The sequence below is a fragment of the Gopherus evgoodei genome, chromosome 2 (assembly GCF_007399415.2).
Source record: "Gopherus evgoodei ecotype Sinaloan lineage chromosome 2, rGopEvg1_v1.p, whole genome shotgun sequence".
Taxonomy (NCBI): domain Eukaryota; kingdom Metazoa; phylum Chordata; order Testudines; family Testudinidae; genus Gopherus; species Gopherus evgoodei.
The window spans coordinates 250,577,217-250,595,255 of NC_044323.1; the positions used below are offsets into that span (position 1 = coordinate 250,577,217).

Sequence of the window (18,039 nt, forward strand, 5' to 3'; positions counted from 1 at the left end):
ATTCTGTGCTGACTTCATTTTGGTCACTTTGTGCTTTACCTAGGAGTAAAACTAGGGTTATATTTTCCCACTGTTTGGAAACCCAGCTTATTAAACTGGATAATGCCATTGATCTATTTACAGTATAAAGTTGATATAGAGTTGTAACTAACTTTAAGACTGATGCCCATTATACATTTAAAACTAAAAAGTGGCTTTGTAAAAATGACATGGGTTTCCAACTCTACTGTTTCTCAGTCTTCGCACTAGCTCAAGTTCACAGGCTCATGGCTATCCTATATTAGCTATTTTAAATAATATTTCTGATAATAACAATAATTTAAACAGTTATTTCTTTAAAAAACACCCTTATAAGTTATGTCCTATCGAAAACAACCTTCTGGGTCACAAAAACGAAAACGGAAAAATGAAATAGGATTAGCTGTAGAAGCACAGAAGGGTTCTATACTTAAGTTTGTACATCATGAAAACAACAAAGTTGATCAAGATCATCATGTAACTTCCCAAGAAAATTTTTATGCAGATGAAGCTCAAGAAACGCAAGAACACACAGAACAATCATTTGAAACAGATGCAGACACAAAACAAGAAATTAAAACAGTTGAAACTGTACTAGCATGGGATATAGATGACCTTGGCACATGGCCGCAGTCTTTAAACAACGAATATCGTGCCATTATACTTGAGAAAGGCCCTGTGAGAATAAAAGGTCTTGAATATCCTAAAGACATTAGAGGTAGGAAATTCACAAAAAACAATTACTACAAAAGACTTTCTAATGGTGAAATTGTCAACAGACGGTGGCTTGTGTACTCTAAATGCAAGGATGCTGTATTTTGTTTCCCATGCAAGATTTTCAATAGTTGCAATTTTAAGATAGCAACTATGGGTATTAATGATTGGAAAAATCTTAGTCACATATTACCACAACATGAAAAGGCACAATACCACATTGAAAGTATGCACAAATGGTGTGAGCTGAGTGTAAGGTTAAAAAATCAGACAACTCTTGATGCCCAAAATCAAAGATTGCTGGAGTCAGAAAAGCAGCATTGGCATCGTGTTCTTGAACGTCTATTATCTATTGTTGAATATCTATCAACAAACAATCTTGCTTTTAGAGGAAGCGTTGAGAAATTATTCCAGCCCCAAAATGGAAATTTTTTGGGCCTTGTACAACTGCTGGGAAAATTTGACAGAGTGATGAGTGAACATCTCCGAAGAGTAACTGAAAATGAAATACAAGACCACTATTTGGGACCAAGAATTCAAAATGAACTGATCATGCTAATGAGTAATAAAGTGAGAGACAAAATTGTTTCATTGGTTACTTTGGCAAAATATTTTGCCGTAATTCTAGATTGCACTCCAGACATAAGTCATCAAGAACAGATGTCATTAATAGTGAGATTTGTCAACATTAGTAATTCAGCACAGATTACAGTTAAGAAATTGTTTATCACATTTTTAGAAGTACAAGACACTACAGGTTTTGGTCTTCTTCAAACTCTCCTTGATGAACTAAAACAAATGGGATTGTCCATAATGAACATTCGAGGACAAGGCTATGATAATAGCGCCAATATGAAAGGATGCATTTCTGGCGTGCAAGCTAGATTGCTGAGAGAAAATCCACGAGCTTTTTTTGTTCCATGTGCATGCCACAGCCTTAATTTGATATTGTGTGATATGGCCAAGTCTTCTGTAGAAGCTATATCTTTTTTTGGTTTGCTGCAATGCATTTACGTGCTCTTTTCAGCTTCCACTCAACGATGGCAAATATTCAAAGCACATGTCAATGGTATTACCGTTAAGCCTCTATCTGAGACACGCTGGGAAAGCAGAGTAGAAAGTGTAAAAACATTGAGATATCAATCTGAGGAAGTTTATGAAGCATTGGCTGCTATTTCGGAAGAAGCCAGAGATCCAAAAGCTAAAAGTGAAGCACAGTCATTGGCCTCTGAAATATCCAGCTTCAAGTTTCTAACATCTGTCCTAATCTGGTTTGACATTCTTGTTAAAATCTCAAGTGTAAGCAAAATAATGCAGAGTCCAATGATGCAGCTTGATTCAACACTTACCTTACTAAACAACACACAAGACTTTTTAGTGAAATACAGAGAACATGGATTCAAAGAAGCACAGGTTACAGCAAGAGAGCTTGCACAGGCACTCGGTGTAGAACCAAAATTTCCATGTGCGAATGTGACACGAGTTTCAAGGAAAAAACGACAAATGGAATATGAAGGAGCAGATGAGCCCATAGACGATCCAGAAAAGAAATTTGAGGTTGAATTTTTTAATGTTGTGATGGATAAAGCAGTATCTGCTGTTGATGAAAGGTTTAATACCTTGCAAGTACACCATGAACAGTTTGGATTTTTGTATGACATAACTAAATTCAACGAAATAGGAAAACAAGAGCAACTAATGACAAAGTGCAAGAACCTAGAGAGCCTCCTGAAGCACAGTGATAGTTTTGATTTAAATGGACTTGAACTGTACAAAGAATTGAGTACACTGTCATCAATGTTGCCACATGCAAAATCGGTGATGGACATTGTACAATTTATTCATACCCGCAAACTTGTTGACATATATCCTAATGTGTACATTGCCATTCGTATTCTACTGACAATTCCTGTAACAGTAGCATCAGGAGAACGGAGTTTCTCAAAACTAAAGCTCATTAAAAACTATCTCCGCTCTACAATGAGTCAGGAACGCTTAACTGGTCTTGCTATTCTTGCAATCGAACAAGACACAACTTTGTCATACGATGACATTATTACTGATTTTGCAGCCAAAAAAGCCAGAAAGATTGCTTTTAATTAAAAACAAATCTTTGTTTCAATACCTCTTCATATAAATTTCCAATAAAATTTTGATAAATTTAAAAAAATATATTATTTGCATCATTCTGTCATATCAGAATTTTTTCTATAGTGCTGCTTCTTTAGTGTTAGTCCATCAGCATTACAGTGTGCTTAATTAAGTTAAACTGGTTTTAATAACGTGAATGTGGCAAGTTTTCCAATACTGTAAGCTTATGTTTGTATTGCTAAGAGCGGATCAGGCACAGGGGCACCAGTTTAATAATCTCGCCTAGGGCACCATAAATCCTAAGGCTGGCCCTGTCAGTGGGCTCAGAGTTGGTGGCTAGCTCAGGCTGCAGTCTCCACACTGCTATTGTTAGCAGGGTAGCTCAAGCAGAATAAGTGTGAGCCTGCCCACCCAGCTGTGAGGCACATTCCCAGCTGCAGTGTATACATACCTTGCTAAGGATCCTAAACTCTACATTGCTACTAATAATAGAGAGAGAGAACCAGAGGAGCAATAAGATCACATGATTACACAGGTTAATCCTATGCAAAACGTTTTGGTGCAGAAATGGTTCTAAATTATCTGGGACAAAATCCAGCAGTTAAATGTGCGGGTTCCACTCAAGACACTCCAATAGAGCTAGGGTTGCCAACCCTCCAGGATTGTTCTGGAGTCTCCAAGAATTAAAGATTATGTCATGTGATGAAACCTTCTGCAATATATCCAACCATAATTGGCAAACCTAAGCAGGGCCCAAAGAATTGGTCAGTCATGCACAGGCCAGGAATACAGACTTCCTGCAGCCCCACTACAGCTCACAGAAATCTGGTGGGTCACATGTTAGGCACCTTAATTTCAATGTTTTTATCTCAACACTGGTGTTTCAGGACATAAGCGTTTGGCTGTAGGAAGAAACTTCTCCAATAGGCGAGTTATTCCATAATTGTCCATTAGGGAATGTCTTGCATCTTCCTCTCAAGTATCTGATGCAGAATGCGGGACTACATGGGTTCCTGGCCTGATGAGGTACAGTGATTGACATGCTCCTATCTTTGGCTGCCATGGTCCTAACAGAGTTACTATATGTGGACTGTGTGAAGAAGGCTATTCCTGCAAGTGACAGGTTATGGGAGTGTTACAGCCTGTGTGGCGCAGGAAGCAATGGGGGAATTGTCTATTTTGTATGCATGGGAAAGGGCTGTTAATGGTGTTAGCGGATGCTGCTGTCTCTGAGAGGTCAGAGAGGGGTTGTTTTCCAGGGGCAGGAGTTGCTCTGTGGCAGTGAGAGGGGTGTTGCTGTTTGGGGGCAGGGTGGAAGAAGGGGCTAAGGGGTGTTGCTCTTTGGGGGCAGGGTGGAAGAAGGGGCTATGGGGGTGTTGCTGTATGGGTGCAGGGTGGAAGAAGGAATTATGGGGGAGTTGCTGTATAGGGGTACGGTGGAAGAAGGAGCTATGGGAGAGCTGCTGTTTGGGGGCAGGGTGGAAGAAGGGGCTATGGGGGTGTTGCTGTTTGGAGGGCAGGGTGGAAGAAGGGGCTATGGGGGAGTTGCTGTTTGGGGGCAGGGTGGAAGAAGGGGCTATGGGGAAGCTGCTGTATAGGAGTAGGGTGGAAGAAGGGGCTATGGGGGAGTTGCTGTTTGGGAGTAGGGTGGAAGAAGGGGCTATGGGGTGTTGCTGTTTGGGGGCAGGGTAGAAGAAGGGGGCTATGGGGGTGTTGTATGGGGGCAGGGTGGAAGAAGGGGCTATGGAGGAGTTGCTGTATAGGGGCAGAGTGGAAGAAGGGGCTATGGGGGTGTTGCTGTTTGGGGGCAGGGTAGTAGAAAGGGCTATGGGGTGTATGGGGGCAGGATGGAAGAAGGGGCTATGGAGGAGTTGCTGTATGGGCAGGGTGGAAGAAGGAGCTATGGGGGTGTTGCTGTTTGGGGGTAGGGTGGAAGAAGGAGCTATGCGGGTGTTGCTGTATGGGGGTAGGTTGGAAGAAGGAGCTATGGGGGGTGTTGCTGTTTGGGGTAGGGTGGAAGAAGGAGCTATGGGGGTGTTGCTGTCTGGGACCAGAGTGGAAGAAGGAAGGGGTTGCAGGGTGTTACTGTAAGGGGGTAGGGTGGAAGAAGGAGCTATGGGGGTGTTGCTGTTTGGGGGTAAGGTGGAAGAAGGAAGGGGTTGCAGGGTGTTGCTGTATGGGGGTAGGGTGGAAGAAGGAGCTATGGGGGTGTTGCTGTTTGGGGGTAGGGTGAAAGAAGGAGCTATGGGGGTGTTGCTGTCTGGGACCAGAGTGGAAGAAGGAAGGGCTTGCAGGGTGTTGCTGTATGGGGGTAGGGTGGAAGAAGGAGCTATGGGGGTGTTGCTGTATGGGGGTAGGTTGGAAGAAGGAGCTATGGGGTGTGTTGCTGTTTGGGGGTAGGGTGGAAGAAGGAGCTATGGGGGTGTTGCTGTCTGGGACCAGAGTGGAAGAAGGAAGGGGTTGCAGGGTGTTACTGTAAGGGGGTAGGGTGGAAGAAGGAGCTATGGGGGTGTTGCTGTCTGGGACCAGAGTGGAAGAAGAAAGGGGTTGCAGGGTGTTACTGTAAGGGGGTAGGGTGGAAGAAGGAGCTATGGGGGTGTTGCTGTTTGGGGGTAGGGTGGAAGAAGGAGCTATGGGGGTGTTGCTGTCTGGGACCAGAGTGGAAGAAGGAAGGGGTTGCAGGGTGTTACTGTAAGGGGGTAGGGTGGAAGAAGGAGCTATGGGGGTGTTGCTGTTTGGGGGTAGGGTGGAAGAAGGAGCTATGGGGGTGTTGCTGTTTGGGGGTAAGGTGGAAGAAGGAAGGGGTTGCAGGGTGTTGCTGTATGGGGGTAGGGTGGAAGAAGGAGCTATGGGGGTGTTGCTGTTTGGGGTAAGGTGGAAGGAGGAAGGGGTTGCAGGGTGTTGCTGTAAGGGGGTAGGGTGGAAGAAGGAGCTATGGGGGTGTTGCTGTTTGGGGGTAAGGTGGAAGAAGGAAGGGGTTACAGGGTGTTACTGTATGGGGGTAGGGTGGAAGAAGGAGCTATGGGGGTGTTGCTGTTTGGGGTAAGGTGGAAGAAGGAAGGGGTTGCAGGGTGTTGCTGTATGGGGGTAGGGTGGAAGAAGGAGCTATGGGGGTGTTGCTGTTTTGGGGTAAGGTGGAAGAAGGAAGGGGTTGCAGGGTGTTACTGTAAGGGGGTAGGGTGGAAGAAGGAGCTATGGGGGTGTTGCTGTTTGGGGTAAGGTGGAAGAAGGAAGGGGTTGCAGGGTGTTGCTGTATGGGGGTAAGGTGGAAGAAGGAGCTATGGGGGTGTTGCTGTTTGGGGGTAAGGTGGAAGAAGGAAGGGGTTACAGGGTGTTACTGTATGGGGGTAGGGTGGAAGAAGGAGCTATGGGGGTGTTGCTGTTTGGGGTAAGGTGGAAGAAGGAAGGGGTTACAGGGTGTTACTGTATGGGGGTAGGGTGGAAGAAGGAGCTATGGGGGTGTTGCTGTTTGGGGTAAGGTGGAAGAAGGAAGGGGTTGCAGGGTGTTGCTGTATGGGGGTAGGGTGGAAGAAGGAGCTATGGGGGTGTTGCTGTTTTGGGGTAAGGTGGAAGAAGGAAGGGGTTGCAGGGTGTTACTGTAAGGGGGTAGGGTGGAAGAAGGAGCTATGGGGGTGTTGCTGTTTGGGGTAAGGTGGAAGAAGGAAGGGGTTGCAGGGTGTTGCTGTATGGGGGTAAGGTGGAAGAAGGAGCTATGGGGGTGTTGCTGTTTGGGGGTAAGGTGGAAGAAGGAAGGGGTTACAGGGTGTTACTGTATGGGGGTAGGGTGGAAGAAGGAGCTATGGGGGTGTTGCTGTTTGGGGTAAGGTGGAAGGAGGAAGGGGTTGCAGGGTGTTGCTGTATGGGGGTAGGGTGGAAGAAGGAGCTATGGGGGTGTTGCTGTTTGGGGGTAAGGTGGAAGAAGGAAGGGGTTGCAGGGTGTTGCTGTATGGGGGTAGGGTGGAAGAAGGAGCTATGGGGGTGTTGCTGTTTGGGGTAAGGTGGAAGAAGGAAGGGGTTGCAGGGTGTTGCTGTTTGGGGGTAGGGTGGAAGAAGGAGCTATGGGGGTGTTGCTGTTTGGGGGTAAGGTGGAAGAAGGAAGGGGTTGCAGGGTGTTGCTGTATGGGGGTAGGGTGGAAGAAGGAGCTATGGGGGTGTTGCTGTTTGGGGTAAGGTGGAAGGAGGAAGGGGTTGCAGGGTGTTGCTGTATGGAGGTAGGGTGGAAGAAGGAGCTATGGGGGTGTTGCTGTTTGGGGTAAGGTGGAAGAAGGAAGGGGTTGCAGGGTGTTGCTGTATGGGGCTAGGAGAAAGGCCGGGGCTGTGACGGGTCGTAGGGACGAGCTCGCTGTTGGGCTGGCTTGGGGCTGCTCACCCGCACGGGCCGGAATGCCCAATACCCGTTTCCCGAGACTCCATCACTTGCCCCATCCTGACCCCTCTGTGGCCCGCGATCAGACTCTTGCGCGCCGCTTGCTGTCTCACCTCCCGCGGCCCGGCCCCTTCCCCTCCGCCGCCTCTCCACAGCGGAGACGGCAGCAGTCCCCGCCCAGGCGCGGCCCCACCCCGCCGGTTCCGGCTCCTCCCCGGCGTGACCTGAGGCCGCCGGGCGGAGAAGAGGCACCGAGCCAGCCGGGCCCCAGTGCGGCGGCCGCGAGAGGAGGCGGAGCAGCGCAGCGCAGCGCAGCCCGGACCAGCCGCCGCTCAGCTCAGCCGCCAGCCGGCTCCCCGCGTCCGCCCGCCCATGCCGGTGTGGTGCTGCCGCTGCTCCTTGGCCCGCCACTTCAGGTGAATCCCCGCCGGTCTGTGGGGCAAGGCGCCTGCCCGCTCCCGTGCGGAAGCCGCACGCCCAGTCCCGCTGCAGGTTGAGAGAGGCCGGGGTGGACACGCGGGAGAGCAGTGGCCGTGATTGGGGTGGGGAAGTGGGATCCCCAGGGGAATGGCCGTGATGTGGGTAGGGGTGTATCTGCGGGACAAGATGGGGGGGGGGGGTTGCAAAGGGTTTGGCTGTGATGGCGGTAGATGTGGGGTCCCCAGGGGAATGGCTGTGGTGGGGGGCATGATGGTGGAGTCAGGAAGGGCTGTGATAAGGGTAGTGGGGGAGCGGGGGTTAAGGTGGGGTTGTGAAGGGAATGGTCATGATGGATGTCGGGGGGCAGGTTGGTGGGGTTGCGAGGGGAATGGTAGTAATAGGGGTAGGGGTGTGGAGGGGCAGGGCGGCGGTGAGGAGAATGATGATGGGGTAAAGGTGGGGGTGTAGGAAGGTGGGGTCACAAGGGCAACGGTTGTGATAGGGTGGGATGTGGGGGGATGGAGTTGCAAGGAGAATGGCTGTGATGGTGGTAGAGGGGTGGGATGTTGGGGTCAAGAAGGGCTGTGATGAGAGTAGTGGTGTGTGTGGGGGCAGGATGGTGGGGTCACAAAGAGAATGGCTGTGATGGGGGTAGTCTGGGCCAGGGAAGGTGGGGTTGCGAAGGGAATGGCTGTGATGAGTGTTGGGGGCGGGGAGGTGGGGTTACAAGAGGAATGACCATCTTGTGGGTAGGGAGCAGGGAGATGGTGTTGTGACAGGAATGGCTGTGATGTGGGTAGGGGTAGGGAGGTGAAGGAACAGGTTTGGAGTATGAGCCAAATAGGGGTGGGAGGGGAGAGCTGTGGGGGGACAGAAATAGGGGACAATGGAAGGATGTGGGGGGGATCAGGTTGTGGGGGAGAGAATTTAGGAGACATGGTTGTGTCTGGGTATGGTTGGGGGTTGGGGCAGAGACAAGTGTGTATTAATGGGAGTAAAAGACCAGATCTCCAGTAGCCAGCCTGTGTTAGTACTGACTCCATCCTCTGGCTCTTCTGGCTGTGGAATCACACATGTATATATGTATACAAAAATGGGCATGCCTAAGATTGTGTGCAGAAAATAATTGCATGCTATTTTTAAGAATGCAAATTCAGAGTATTTGCTGAATATTTGGTGCTCATTGTAGTTTTTTAACCATAAAATGTTGTTGGGTGTTTTTTAGGGAGCTATTATTTGTATGTTCATCCCTACTCCTATTTTGTTTTGTGTATTTGGAAAAATATATCTAGTGGTTAAAGCATAGGACTGGGAGTCGGGAGATCTAGTTTCTGTTCCTGAATGTGCCACAGAAATTGTGTGATTGGACAAATCACTTAAACTCTCTAGCTCTGTCTGCACTGAGCTTTATTCTCAAGCTTCGGTCTCCATTGTAACTTCACTGGTGCTAGCAGTGGCTAGCGCATTAGTGTAGACTAGCTGCTGATGTTTCTACAGCCCTGTCATTTAACCTTGTTCAAGAACATGTCTGGACGGTGAGAGATTGTAAGAAAAAGCTCAATTTAGACAAAACTGTAGTGCCTTTGGCTCAGTGTGCACAAGGTTTTGGTGCATTTACTCAACTGTAAAGTAGGGATTATAATAATTACTATGGGTGTCGAAAAAATTAATGTACGGTATTCCTGTAGTCTTAAACTTTGAACGGACTGAGACACTGTCAACTTAGAAATCCTGTTATAAACAAACATTTGTTTACTTATTATTTTAGCACTTTAGATTTAAAAGTAAAAGAATTGAAAGGTGGAAAAAAATATACTAGTCACTACTATGCTGTTTGTATACTTCTCTTCTATTTCAACTTGGACAGTGAAAAATCAGTGAAGTAGTTTTCACATTTGTTGATTCTCCCTTTTATTTCTGTGTTCTTAGTACAGCAGTGTCTGGGTTTCAAACACTGAATGGGATTTTGTTTAATGAACAACTATTTTCAGTGGACATTTGTTTTAAAAACATTTTTATTGGTGTTAAAATTTTTAAAAGCTTGTTTTTACAAAATTTAAGTTTGAGCCTATATTTTAGTGAAGTCTAGAACCTGTATTTATCTCTCACCCAAGGGTGGGCTTAGCAGAAGTATTTTTCTAAAAATTGTACTGGAATAGGAATCACTTAAAACTGGAAATTGTCTATTGAAGAAAGGGTGGCTTAAATTAAGTTTCCAGTATTTTAAAATTTATAGCGTTGGGTAAAGCATCATTCCGACAAAACTATGCCGTGGCCAGTTAAATGATAGATGCTACAGAAGAATTTGATATGATTTGGTCTGGAAAGAAAATCTTGACTTAGATTTTATATTATTTATATATAATCTAACTTTTTCCTTGACAACTTTTCTGCACTGATAACTAAAAAATCAAAACAAAAAAACCCTAAAAGTATTAGCTTGTAATAAATAAGGAAGCTAATTTTAAATTTAGTTATCTGAAGAAAACATACTACTAGATGCCTTTGTTATGACCATGATAGCATTATTTGGCCGTGACTCTGTAACTGACAAACCATTGTGTCCACTTGTAGTTATTCAGGATAAGAGCCATAGTCATGTTAGCAAATCCCCCCCACTCCCAAAGTTGTCTATCAAGGTTATAATGATGTATGTTATCCTTGTTACAGAAAAATTGTTTTGGGTTTTACATTCATATTTGGTTTAAGATTAGAAAGGAGATGGCATTAGTAACTCTTTAGTTAAGCCCTCGTTGAGATTTTCACTTAAAGTAGGACTAAAATTGCTGTTTCACATTGTAATAATTAAACTTAATCTCCAGAGCTGACACGATAACTCTTCAGAGAACAAACTAATTTTCTATGTAATATTTTAATCAAATATACTAACTTAAGTAGAGGATACATTTTTAATTGGCCCACTTTTGAATTTATCATGTTTTCTTAACATTTCTTTTGGTACCTTTAGCTAAACATTCATAGACCCTACAAAATCCAAATGTATCTTTTATGTTCAAATAATACTATAGACCAGACACACATCACTTTTGAAATTTCACAATTAATCTCATAACTATTTTCTTTTAATCAGGCTTTTGGGCCTTTGTAGACTGATCATATCCATCAGCTACTTCTGATATCCCGGGTAGGGCTGTAAGAGGGAGAGAGGAAGCTGGGTGTGAGTGGGTATGTGAGGAGACAGGCATAGCAAGAAAGGCTTTGGGGATTGTCATAAACAGATAGTTAAGGGTTAATAAAACAGGAGTACTTCATGTCTCTTTTGACTGTAAAGAGTTAACAAGTTCAGCGAGCCTGGCTGTCACCTGACCAGAGGACCAGTCAGGGGACAGGATACTTTCAAATCTTGAGGGAGGGAAGTTTTTGTGTGTGCTGTTAGTGTTGTTCTCTCTGGGTTCTGAGAGTGACCAGGCGTGCAACCCGGTTTCTCTCCAATCTCTCTGATACAGTCTCTTATATGACCAGAATAGTAAGTACTAGGTAGATAAAGCGAGTTAGGCTTATGTTTGTTTTCTTTATTTGCAAATGTGTATTTGGCTGGAAGGAGTTCAAATCTGTATTTTGCTGAAAGGATTTTAATTTGTACTTGTATACTTAGGCTGGGAGGGTATTCCCAGTGTCTATAGCTGAAAGACCCTGTAACATATTCCATCTTTAATTTACAAAGATAATTTTTACTGTTTTTTCTTTCTTTAATTAAAAGCTTTTCTTGTTTAAGAACCTGATTGTTTTTTTATTCTGGTGAGACCCCAGGGAACTGGGTCTGGATCCACCAGGGGATTGGTGGGGAGAAAGGAGGGAAGGGAGAGAGAGAGAGGTTATTTTCTCTCTGTGTTAGGATTACTTTCTCTCTCAGGGAGAGTCTGGGAGGGGGAGAGAGAAGGAGGGGGGAAGGTAAATTTTCCTCTGTTTTAAGATTCAAGGAGTTTGAATCACAGTGATCTTCCAGGGTAACCCAGGGAGGGGAAGTCTGGGAGAGGCAACGGTGAGGGAAAGGGTTTACTTTCCTTGTGTTAAGATCCAGAGGGTCTGGGTCTTGGGGGTCCCTGGGCAAGGTTTTGGGGGGACTAGAGTGTACCAGGCACTGGAATTCCTGGTTGGTGGCAGCGCTACAAGTACTAAGCTGGTAATTGAGCTTAGAGGAATTCATGCTGGTACCCCATCTTTTGGATGCTAAGGTTCAGAGGGGGGGGGGGGGGGTTATACCATGACAGGGATTCTAAGGGGTTGAATGAAATTTTGCTGAGAAAAGGTTAGCAGGAATGATTTGAATTTAGTTTTTATCTGTTAAGTAGAAATTGGAACAGAAATCTGCATATTATGTAAAGGTTTATTATTTGCATAGTTGGCATTAGGGCTACATGTTAGTTGCTCGAGATGTGGATGAAGATATATGGAGTGTGGTTGGCTGGAGTTAATTGGAAAGGGGAACTGATGAGTGGAATGTCGGTAACGTGTTGAGTTGTTTAGCTGCCTTTCTTTCTTTTCATGGTTTGTGCTGGTGCAGTCCTACAGTCTTAACCCAAAGTTAACAAAGATTTTTTTCTGTAGGATATAAATTAAAAGTTGGATTCAGTTAAATACTTAAAGAATAGTGCTTTTAGTTTAATTTTAATGTACTGTTCTGTGTTGCCTGGCTGATGAAGAACCAAGAAGAAACTCATCTCAAATAGCTTCTATCGTGAGATAAACACAGTGAATATATGGTGTTGCATCCTACTACAGAAGAATCCACTTTATCAAGGACACCACAGTCCTTCAATTTTGTGTGGGAACTTAGAACTTCAAACCAAATGGTACAGTGCAATGTATTTGAATCTTAGAGAAGAGTATCTATATACAAGATACTGCTGCCTAACTAAAGAATATGTTATGCACTTTACATGAACACAAACACGTCTCAGTGACACCTTATTACTTTTAACATTATGGATGCCAAGAACATAATAGGGGAGACAAAGGATAGTTAGATTTAAAGAGACACAGCTGGTTGATTTACGCCCACAATTTAGTCAAAATATTCTCATGATTTTTCTTTTAAATATTCCAATGTAAAGTTATTTGTTTAAACTGAGTCTGCTACAGTGCTTGGAAATCAAACTTTGCAGCAGTATGCAAGTTCATTTGAGAACAAATATGCTCTTGGAGGAGGAGTCGGATGAAACTAATCTATTTTTAGTTTCCAAGCTGAGTGAAATGCAAAAAAAGCAGTTATATGCTTCCTTTAAAAAAATATCATCACAGTAGGCTAGTGATACTATAACAGTAATTGTCAATTTTAGTAGACTCAGTAAGACAGTGAGCCTCTTTACTCTAGTTTCTGGGGAAAATAGGTGGAGAGGCACTTACTAGCATTGTCCAGCCATGCCAGAAGAAAGACAGAAGACAATGGATAACGGTTTAATTAGTCAGCAACTTTATTCACTTAAAATATCTGGGAGTACCTGCCTGGTTGGGAAGTGGTAATACTGGAGTTTTGGTGTCCCTGTCCTTAAAAACAGTCCTAAAAAAGTAAATTATATTTTTTAATGATTTCAAATCTTAAAGAATTTGGAGTGCCCTACAATAGGTAAGAACTTGATTTTTAGATTACTTTTAACCTGCCAGGTTTCAGAGTAGCCGCCATGTTAGTCTGTATCCGCAAAAAGAACAGGAGTACTTGTGGCACCTTAGAGACTAACAAATTTATTTCAGCATGAGCTTTCGTGAGCTAGAGCTCACTTCTTCAGATGCATAGAATGGAACACACAGACAGGAGATATTTATACATACAGAGAACATGAAAAGGTGGAAGTATGCATACCGACAGGAAGAGTCTAATCAATTGGGATGAGCTATCATCAGCAGGAGGAAAAAAAACTTTTGAAGTGATAATTAACATGACCCATAGAAGGTGTGAGGAGAACCTAACATAGGGAAATAGATTCAGTTAGTGTAATGACCCAACCTTTCCCAGTCTCTGTTTAGGCCTGAGTTAATTGTATCTAATTTGCATATTAATTCGAGTTCAGTAGTCTCTCTTTGGAGTCTTTTTGAAGTTTCTTTGTTGCAAAATTGCCACCTTCAAGTCTGTCACTGAGTGGTTAGAGAGGTTGAAGTGTTCTCCCACTGGTTTTTGAATGTTATGATTCTTGATGTCAGATTTGTGTCCATTTATTCTTTTGTGTAGAGTCTGTCCGGTTTGGCCAATGTACATGGGAGAGGGCATTGCTGGCACATGATGGCATATATCACGTTGGTAGATGTGCAGGTGAATGAGCCCCTGATAGCATGGCTGATGTGATTAGGTCCTATGATAGTGTCACGAAAGCTCATACTGAAATAAATTTGTTAGTCTCTTAGGTGCCACAAGTACTCCTGTTCTTTTAACCTGCCAGTATCCTTTTAGATATACCAATAAAGAATGTGCTCTATTAACACCACAAAATGATTCAAGGAGAGGAGTTTGTACAGTGCTGTTTAATCTAACAGAAATCCAAGTAGTCTATAAACTTCTTGGGACAAGGATCTATTTTGAGGTAGTTATCTCACACTTGGCCACAATAAAACAAATAGTGAATTTTTGAATCTAAAAGGATTATATTATTGGGAGTGAATTTAGCAGAAACAGTCTATTGAAATTGTTCTTGTTCAATTCAGAATATCTGTGAGTTCATTAGAGAGTCTGTTGATTATTTTTAATAAGTTATTTTTGCATTGAACTGGAGTTGTAATTTCAATATAAATTATCCCAAGTTCTCCAGGTGTATGTAATTTATCAATTATATCAATGTCTAGTAAAACTTTGGAAAGTATTGCATTTAATTTTTTGACCGATTTTAGGGAAAAAAACCTTTGTAATTAAATACCATGTTTATAGGTTGATAAATGTCTGACCTAAGCTTTGGCATTGCTGAAAGCCTGGTAGGCAATTATTGCCAAGAACCAAATATTTATTACATTTAAGATATAAAAAGGGTGTGGGGAAGCAATAGTTTAAATCACTAGATTTATAATCGGACACTGAATTTGAATGAGACACACACTAGATTATATTCTGCAGGTCCTTTTCTTTTGCCGTCTGTATCCTTTTGTGATCTTTTTTGGAGGAAATAGGTTTTTTCCCCCCATTATTGTAGCAAAGAAGCAATATTTGATGTGGGAAAAGTTATACTGAAGAATAAAATTCTGTATATGAACTGATTAGTGTTTGTTTTACTTTTGCGTAATGCAGAGTTTTTTTTTATCAATTTGACAGTTTTAAGGCAATGATCCAGTAGTGACTTAATTTTTGAAGAATGTGCTGTAATGCTCAACTGATGTTTTTTCTCAAATAGAAATTACAGTGGCTCTGAAAGTGAAGGACAACTTTTGAGCTCCTTAGTGCAGCATTTTGGTGACAACCTTGGGAGGAAAGACAAAAGAATGCCCTTACTAGAAGAAACCACTCTGACTGGGGACCCGCTCCTGACTCTGCCAATAGTAATAATAGGTGAGTTATTTCCAGAGATTATTTTGTGTTCTCTGGCACTACCATTACTTTTGTAAGAACCAGGAATGCAAATCCATTTATAATTAAATAAGTTGGTGTTTGCCAAATGATAACCCATCTCCAACGTGAAGGTGTTTGTTAGATTGATACAATTAGTACAGTTAATAATATTACCATCGAGTTGTCAGGGATAGCTCGGTGGTTTGAGATTGGCCTGCTAAACCCAGGGTTGAGAGTTCAGTCCTTGAGAGGGACAATTAGGGAACTAGGGTGAAAATCTGTCTGGGGACTGGTCCTGCTTTGAACAGGGGGTTGGACTAGATGACCTTCTGAGGTCCCTTCCAACCCTAATCTTCTATGATTAAGTCAAATGACTGGTTATCATTGAAATGTATTTGAACTGAAAATGTTTATTTTACTGGAAGATGTTGAGGCAGCAGTGTTTTGGCGTGAATGGTGAGTTTGTTGGCAGATACCAGATTTGAGTGCAGTAGAGATTTATGCCTCAATTCTGCAATCTGATATACTTGAGCACACTTTTATGCCTGCATGAAGTCCTACTTATGTCATTAAGACTGGACTTGGGGAACGCTTTGTTTGAATGGATTAGACTGGAAGATGCAAACATTACAATTAGGCAATTTTTGTATAGTACAATTACAGTTACTGAGACATAAGTCTATCAGGATAGATTGATTTAAATCAAAATTGATTATTTAACTCACTGTAATCATCATTTAAATCAGCAAGCAGGAATCAGTTAAAATTGATTTTTAATCATGTTTTGCATTTTACTTTTTACATATTCTCCTAAACAAAGGTTGATTTTTCATTGGTTGATAATCATAAAACATGGTTTTGCAACTAAAAATTGCCTCTACACTAAACGTGGTGTTTCTTTTTGCAAGGAAGATACTCTATATCTATAGACATTTGAGTAATTATATAGCTTAACTTATATTTATTCAGATTCCTAATTTTTATATTTTTTATTATATTAGAAAACGGTGAATAATTCATTTCTTATTTACTAGCTGATTAATTTTTTTTGTTTGTGATTTGTGTCCCACTCTGGTATGGAAATTTCAATTCAATTAAAAATACCAAAACAGCATTTTAAAACTTTTTAAAGTAGTTAATAACTACTTTAATGTACTGTATACATAAGAAAAATTTTTTTGTCAAAAAGCTTATCAAAATGTTTTGCATTTAAAAATAACTGATTTATTAAACAAAGGAAGCAATATCTGCAGTTAGTGAGTTCAGCTGATTCTTATCATCATGTCCTTTGATACTTCAGAACTAGTAGAACTCATCCTCTCACACCTAGTTTTTATTACTAGATTGGAAGAGAAAACAAGCTTTCCTGCTTTGTCAACATCTATTGGTTTTTAGCTTTGAACTAATCATGGAACTCAACTCACTGAATTTAAATGAAGAAAATATTCTCTCTGCATCTGCAGAAGTGCCTACAGCTGTCAAAAGCTGTTTTAGCACTTCAGCAGACTGTAGTTCCAGGTGCTTAGCCAGTGACTTCAACCTGTTGGTTTGACTTTCTTCAAAACTTTGGCAGAAAACATATACTGCTTAATTTTTTGTATCTATTTTAAATTTTAAAAATTCAATTTGTGTTTATTTTAAATCACTGATTTTTTTTTTAAAATCCATCCCGAACTGTATTTATTCAACTTTTTTCTGATACAGCAATCATTATAGTGTCTGGGTGCTGTTAGCAATTAAAATAAACACACCATAAAACTGATTCTTCACCAAGATAATCAGTTTAAGTTGTTAAACTGTAGACTTGATAAAACAGTTTATTAAAGGCTTGTACTACAAAGGTTGACAAATGACAAACTGCTAGAAGAAATAAATTCTTCAGGAGTGGATCCTGTGGATATGTCCACACTGCAGTAAAACACCTGTGACTGCCCTGTGTCGGTTGACTTGGGCTAAGGGGCCGTACAGTTGCAGTGTGGATGTCCGAGCTTGGGCTGGAGCTTGAGTTCTGGGATCTTCCCCAGCTGCTGAGTGGTCAAAGCAAGGTGCTGAACTCTGTCTCATCTGATGCATCATTATTAGCCAAACATAGTGCCCATAATAATATGTTAACCTGGAAATGACCGAGGCATCTATTGCTATGGTGAGTTTCATACGCTGCAGGAAGAAAAAATTTCCTGGCATGGTCCAGGACTGCCATATGGTTCCTGATTCAAATAAGTAGTTTTCAATAATTGTGCATTATACAAATACCTGTGCTAAGTACTGCTGCTGCCTTCAGAACTCCCCTACTTGCCCACATCAAATGCAGCAGCCATAACTTCTTCCAGTGAAAAATAAACATTTTTATCCCAAATATGTCCGAACACTTTTTTAAATCATATATTTTAGAACTGGAAATCTTATAACTTGATCCCTCAGTGGACAGCCTATTATCTCTAATATGCGCCTGTTGCAAGTAAGAAGTCTTAAAGATTTGAAATAATACTTTAGTAAGAGAGACTGGCAAGTTTGTTCACTGTATTTCATCTTGATCTTTCTCCAAGTGCCTCTGTGCTTTCTCCTGTGCTGCCTCTTGTGACTGAAATGATCTTCCTCATGTATGCCATGTAATCTCCCAGTCTTCCTTCCCATCCCTCATTCGTTGCCCATCTTTCTTTTAGTTTCCCAATGTTAGGGCATGTCTACACTTGCCATTTAAAGCGCAAAAAGTCCCTTTTTTTGCGCAAAAAACATGGGAGCATCTACACTTGCCAGTGACTTTTTGCTGTGAAACTCAGAAGGCATACAGTTCTTACCTGTGATACTTTTGCAGTGATGTGTAAGTGAAGAAACGTTCTTTCTGTTTACACAGCTTTTAGTCTCCGGAGGATATCCCACAGTGCCTAGGTGACCACTCTGGTCAGCAGCTCTGCTGCTCTGACACCAGGTAAACAGACAT

General features: G+C 42.4%; 2 protein-coding genes across 2 annotated transcripts in view; both read left to right on the forward strand.

The window, feature by feature from the left end:
- Positions 1–357: 357 nt before the first annotated feature.
- On the forward strand, positions 358–3,717 carry LOC115645059 (zinc finger MYM-type protein 1-like). The gene is made up of 3 exons (XM_030549462.1): positions 358–2,040; positions 2,104–2,327; positions 3,711–3,717. Exons 1-3 carry the CDS (start codon positions 358–360, stop codon positions 3,715–3,717), a joined length of 1,914 nt encoding a protein of 637 aa, XP_030405322.1.
- Positions 3,718–7,525: 3,808 nt separating this feature from the next.
- The window catches only part of OSGIN2 (oxidative stress induced growth inhibitor family member 2), a 33,675-nt gene continuing 23,161 nt past the window's right edge, over positions 7,526–18,039 (forward strand). Inside the window, exons 1-2 of the mRNA XM_030553416.1 lie at positions 7,526–7,605; positions 14,944–15,098. Coding sequence (XP_030409276.1) covers positions 7,562–7,605; positions 14,944–15,098 — 199 coding nt within the window. The 5' untranslated portion in view covers positions 7,526–7,561. The remainder of the gene's footprint in view (positions 7,606–14,943; positions 15,099–18,039) is intronic.

What these genes read in the sequence shown, in the direction of transcription:
- LOC115645059 (XM_030549462.1), top strand. Translation starts at nt 358, where the DNA reads ATGTCCTATCGAAAACAACCTTCTGGGTCACAAAAACGAAAACGGAAA. An exon ending in AAATCTCAAGTGTAAGCAAA is followed by an intron (nt 2,041 to 2,103) that starts ATAATGCAGAGT and finishes AACACACAAGAC; the next exon opens with TTTTTAGTGAAATACAGAGA.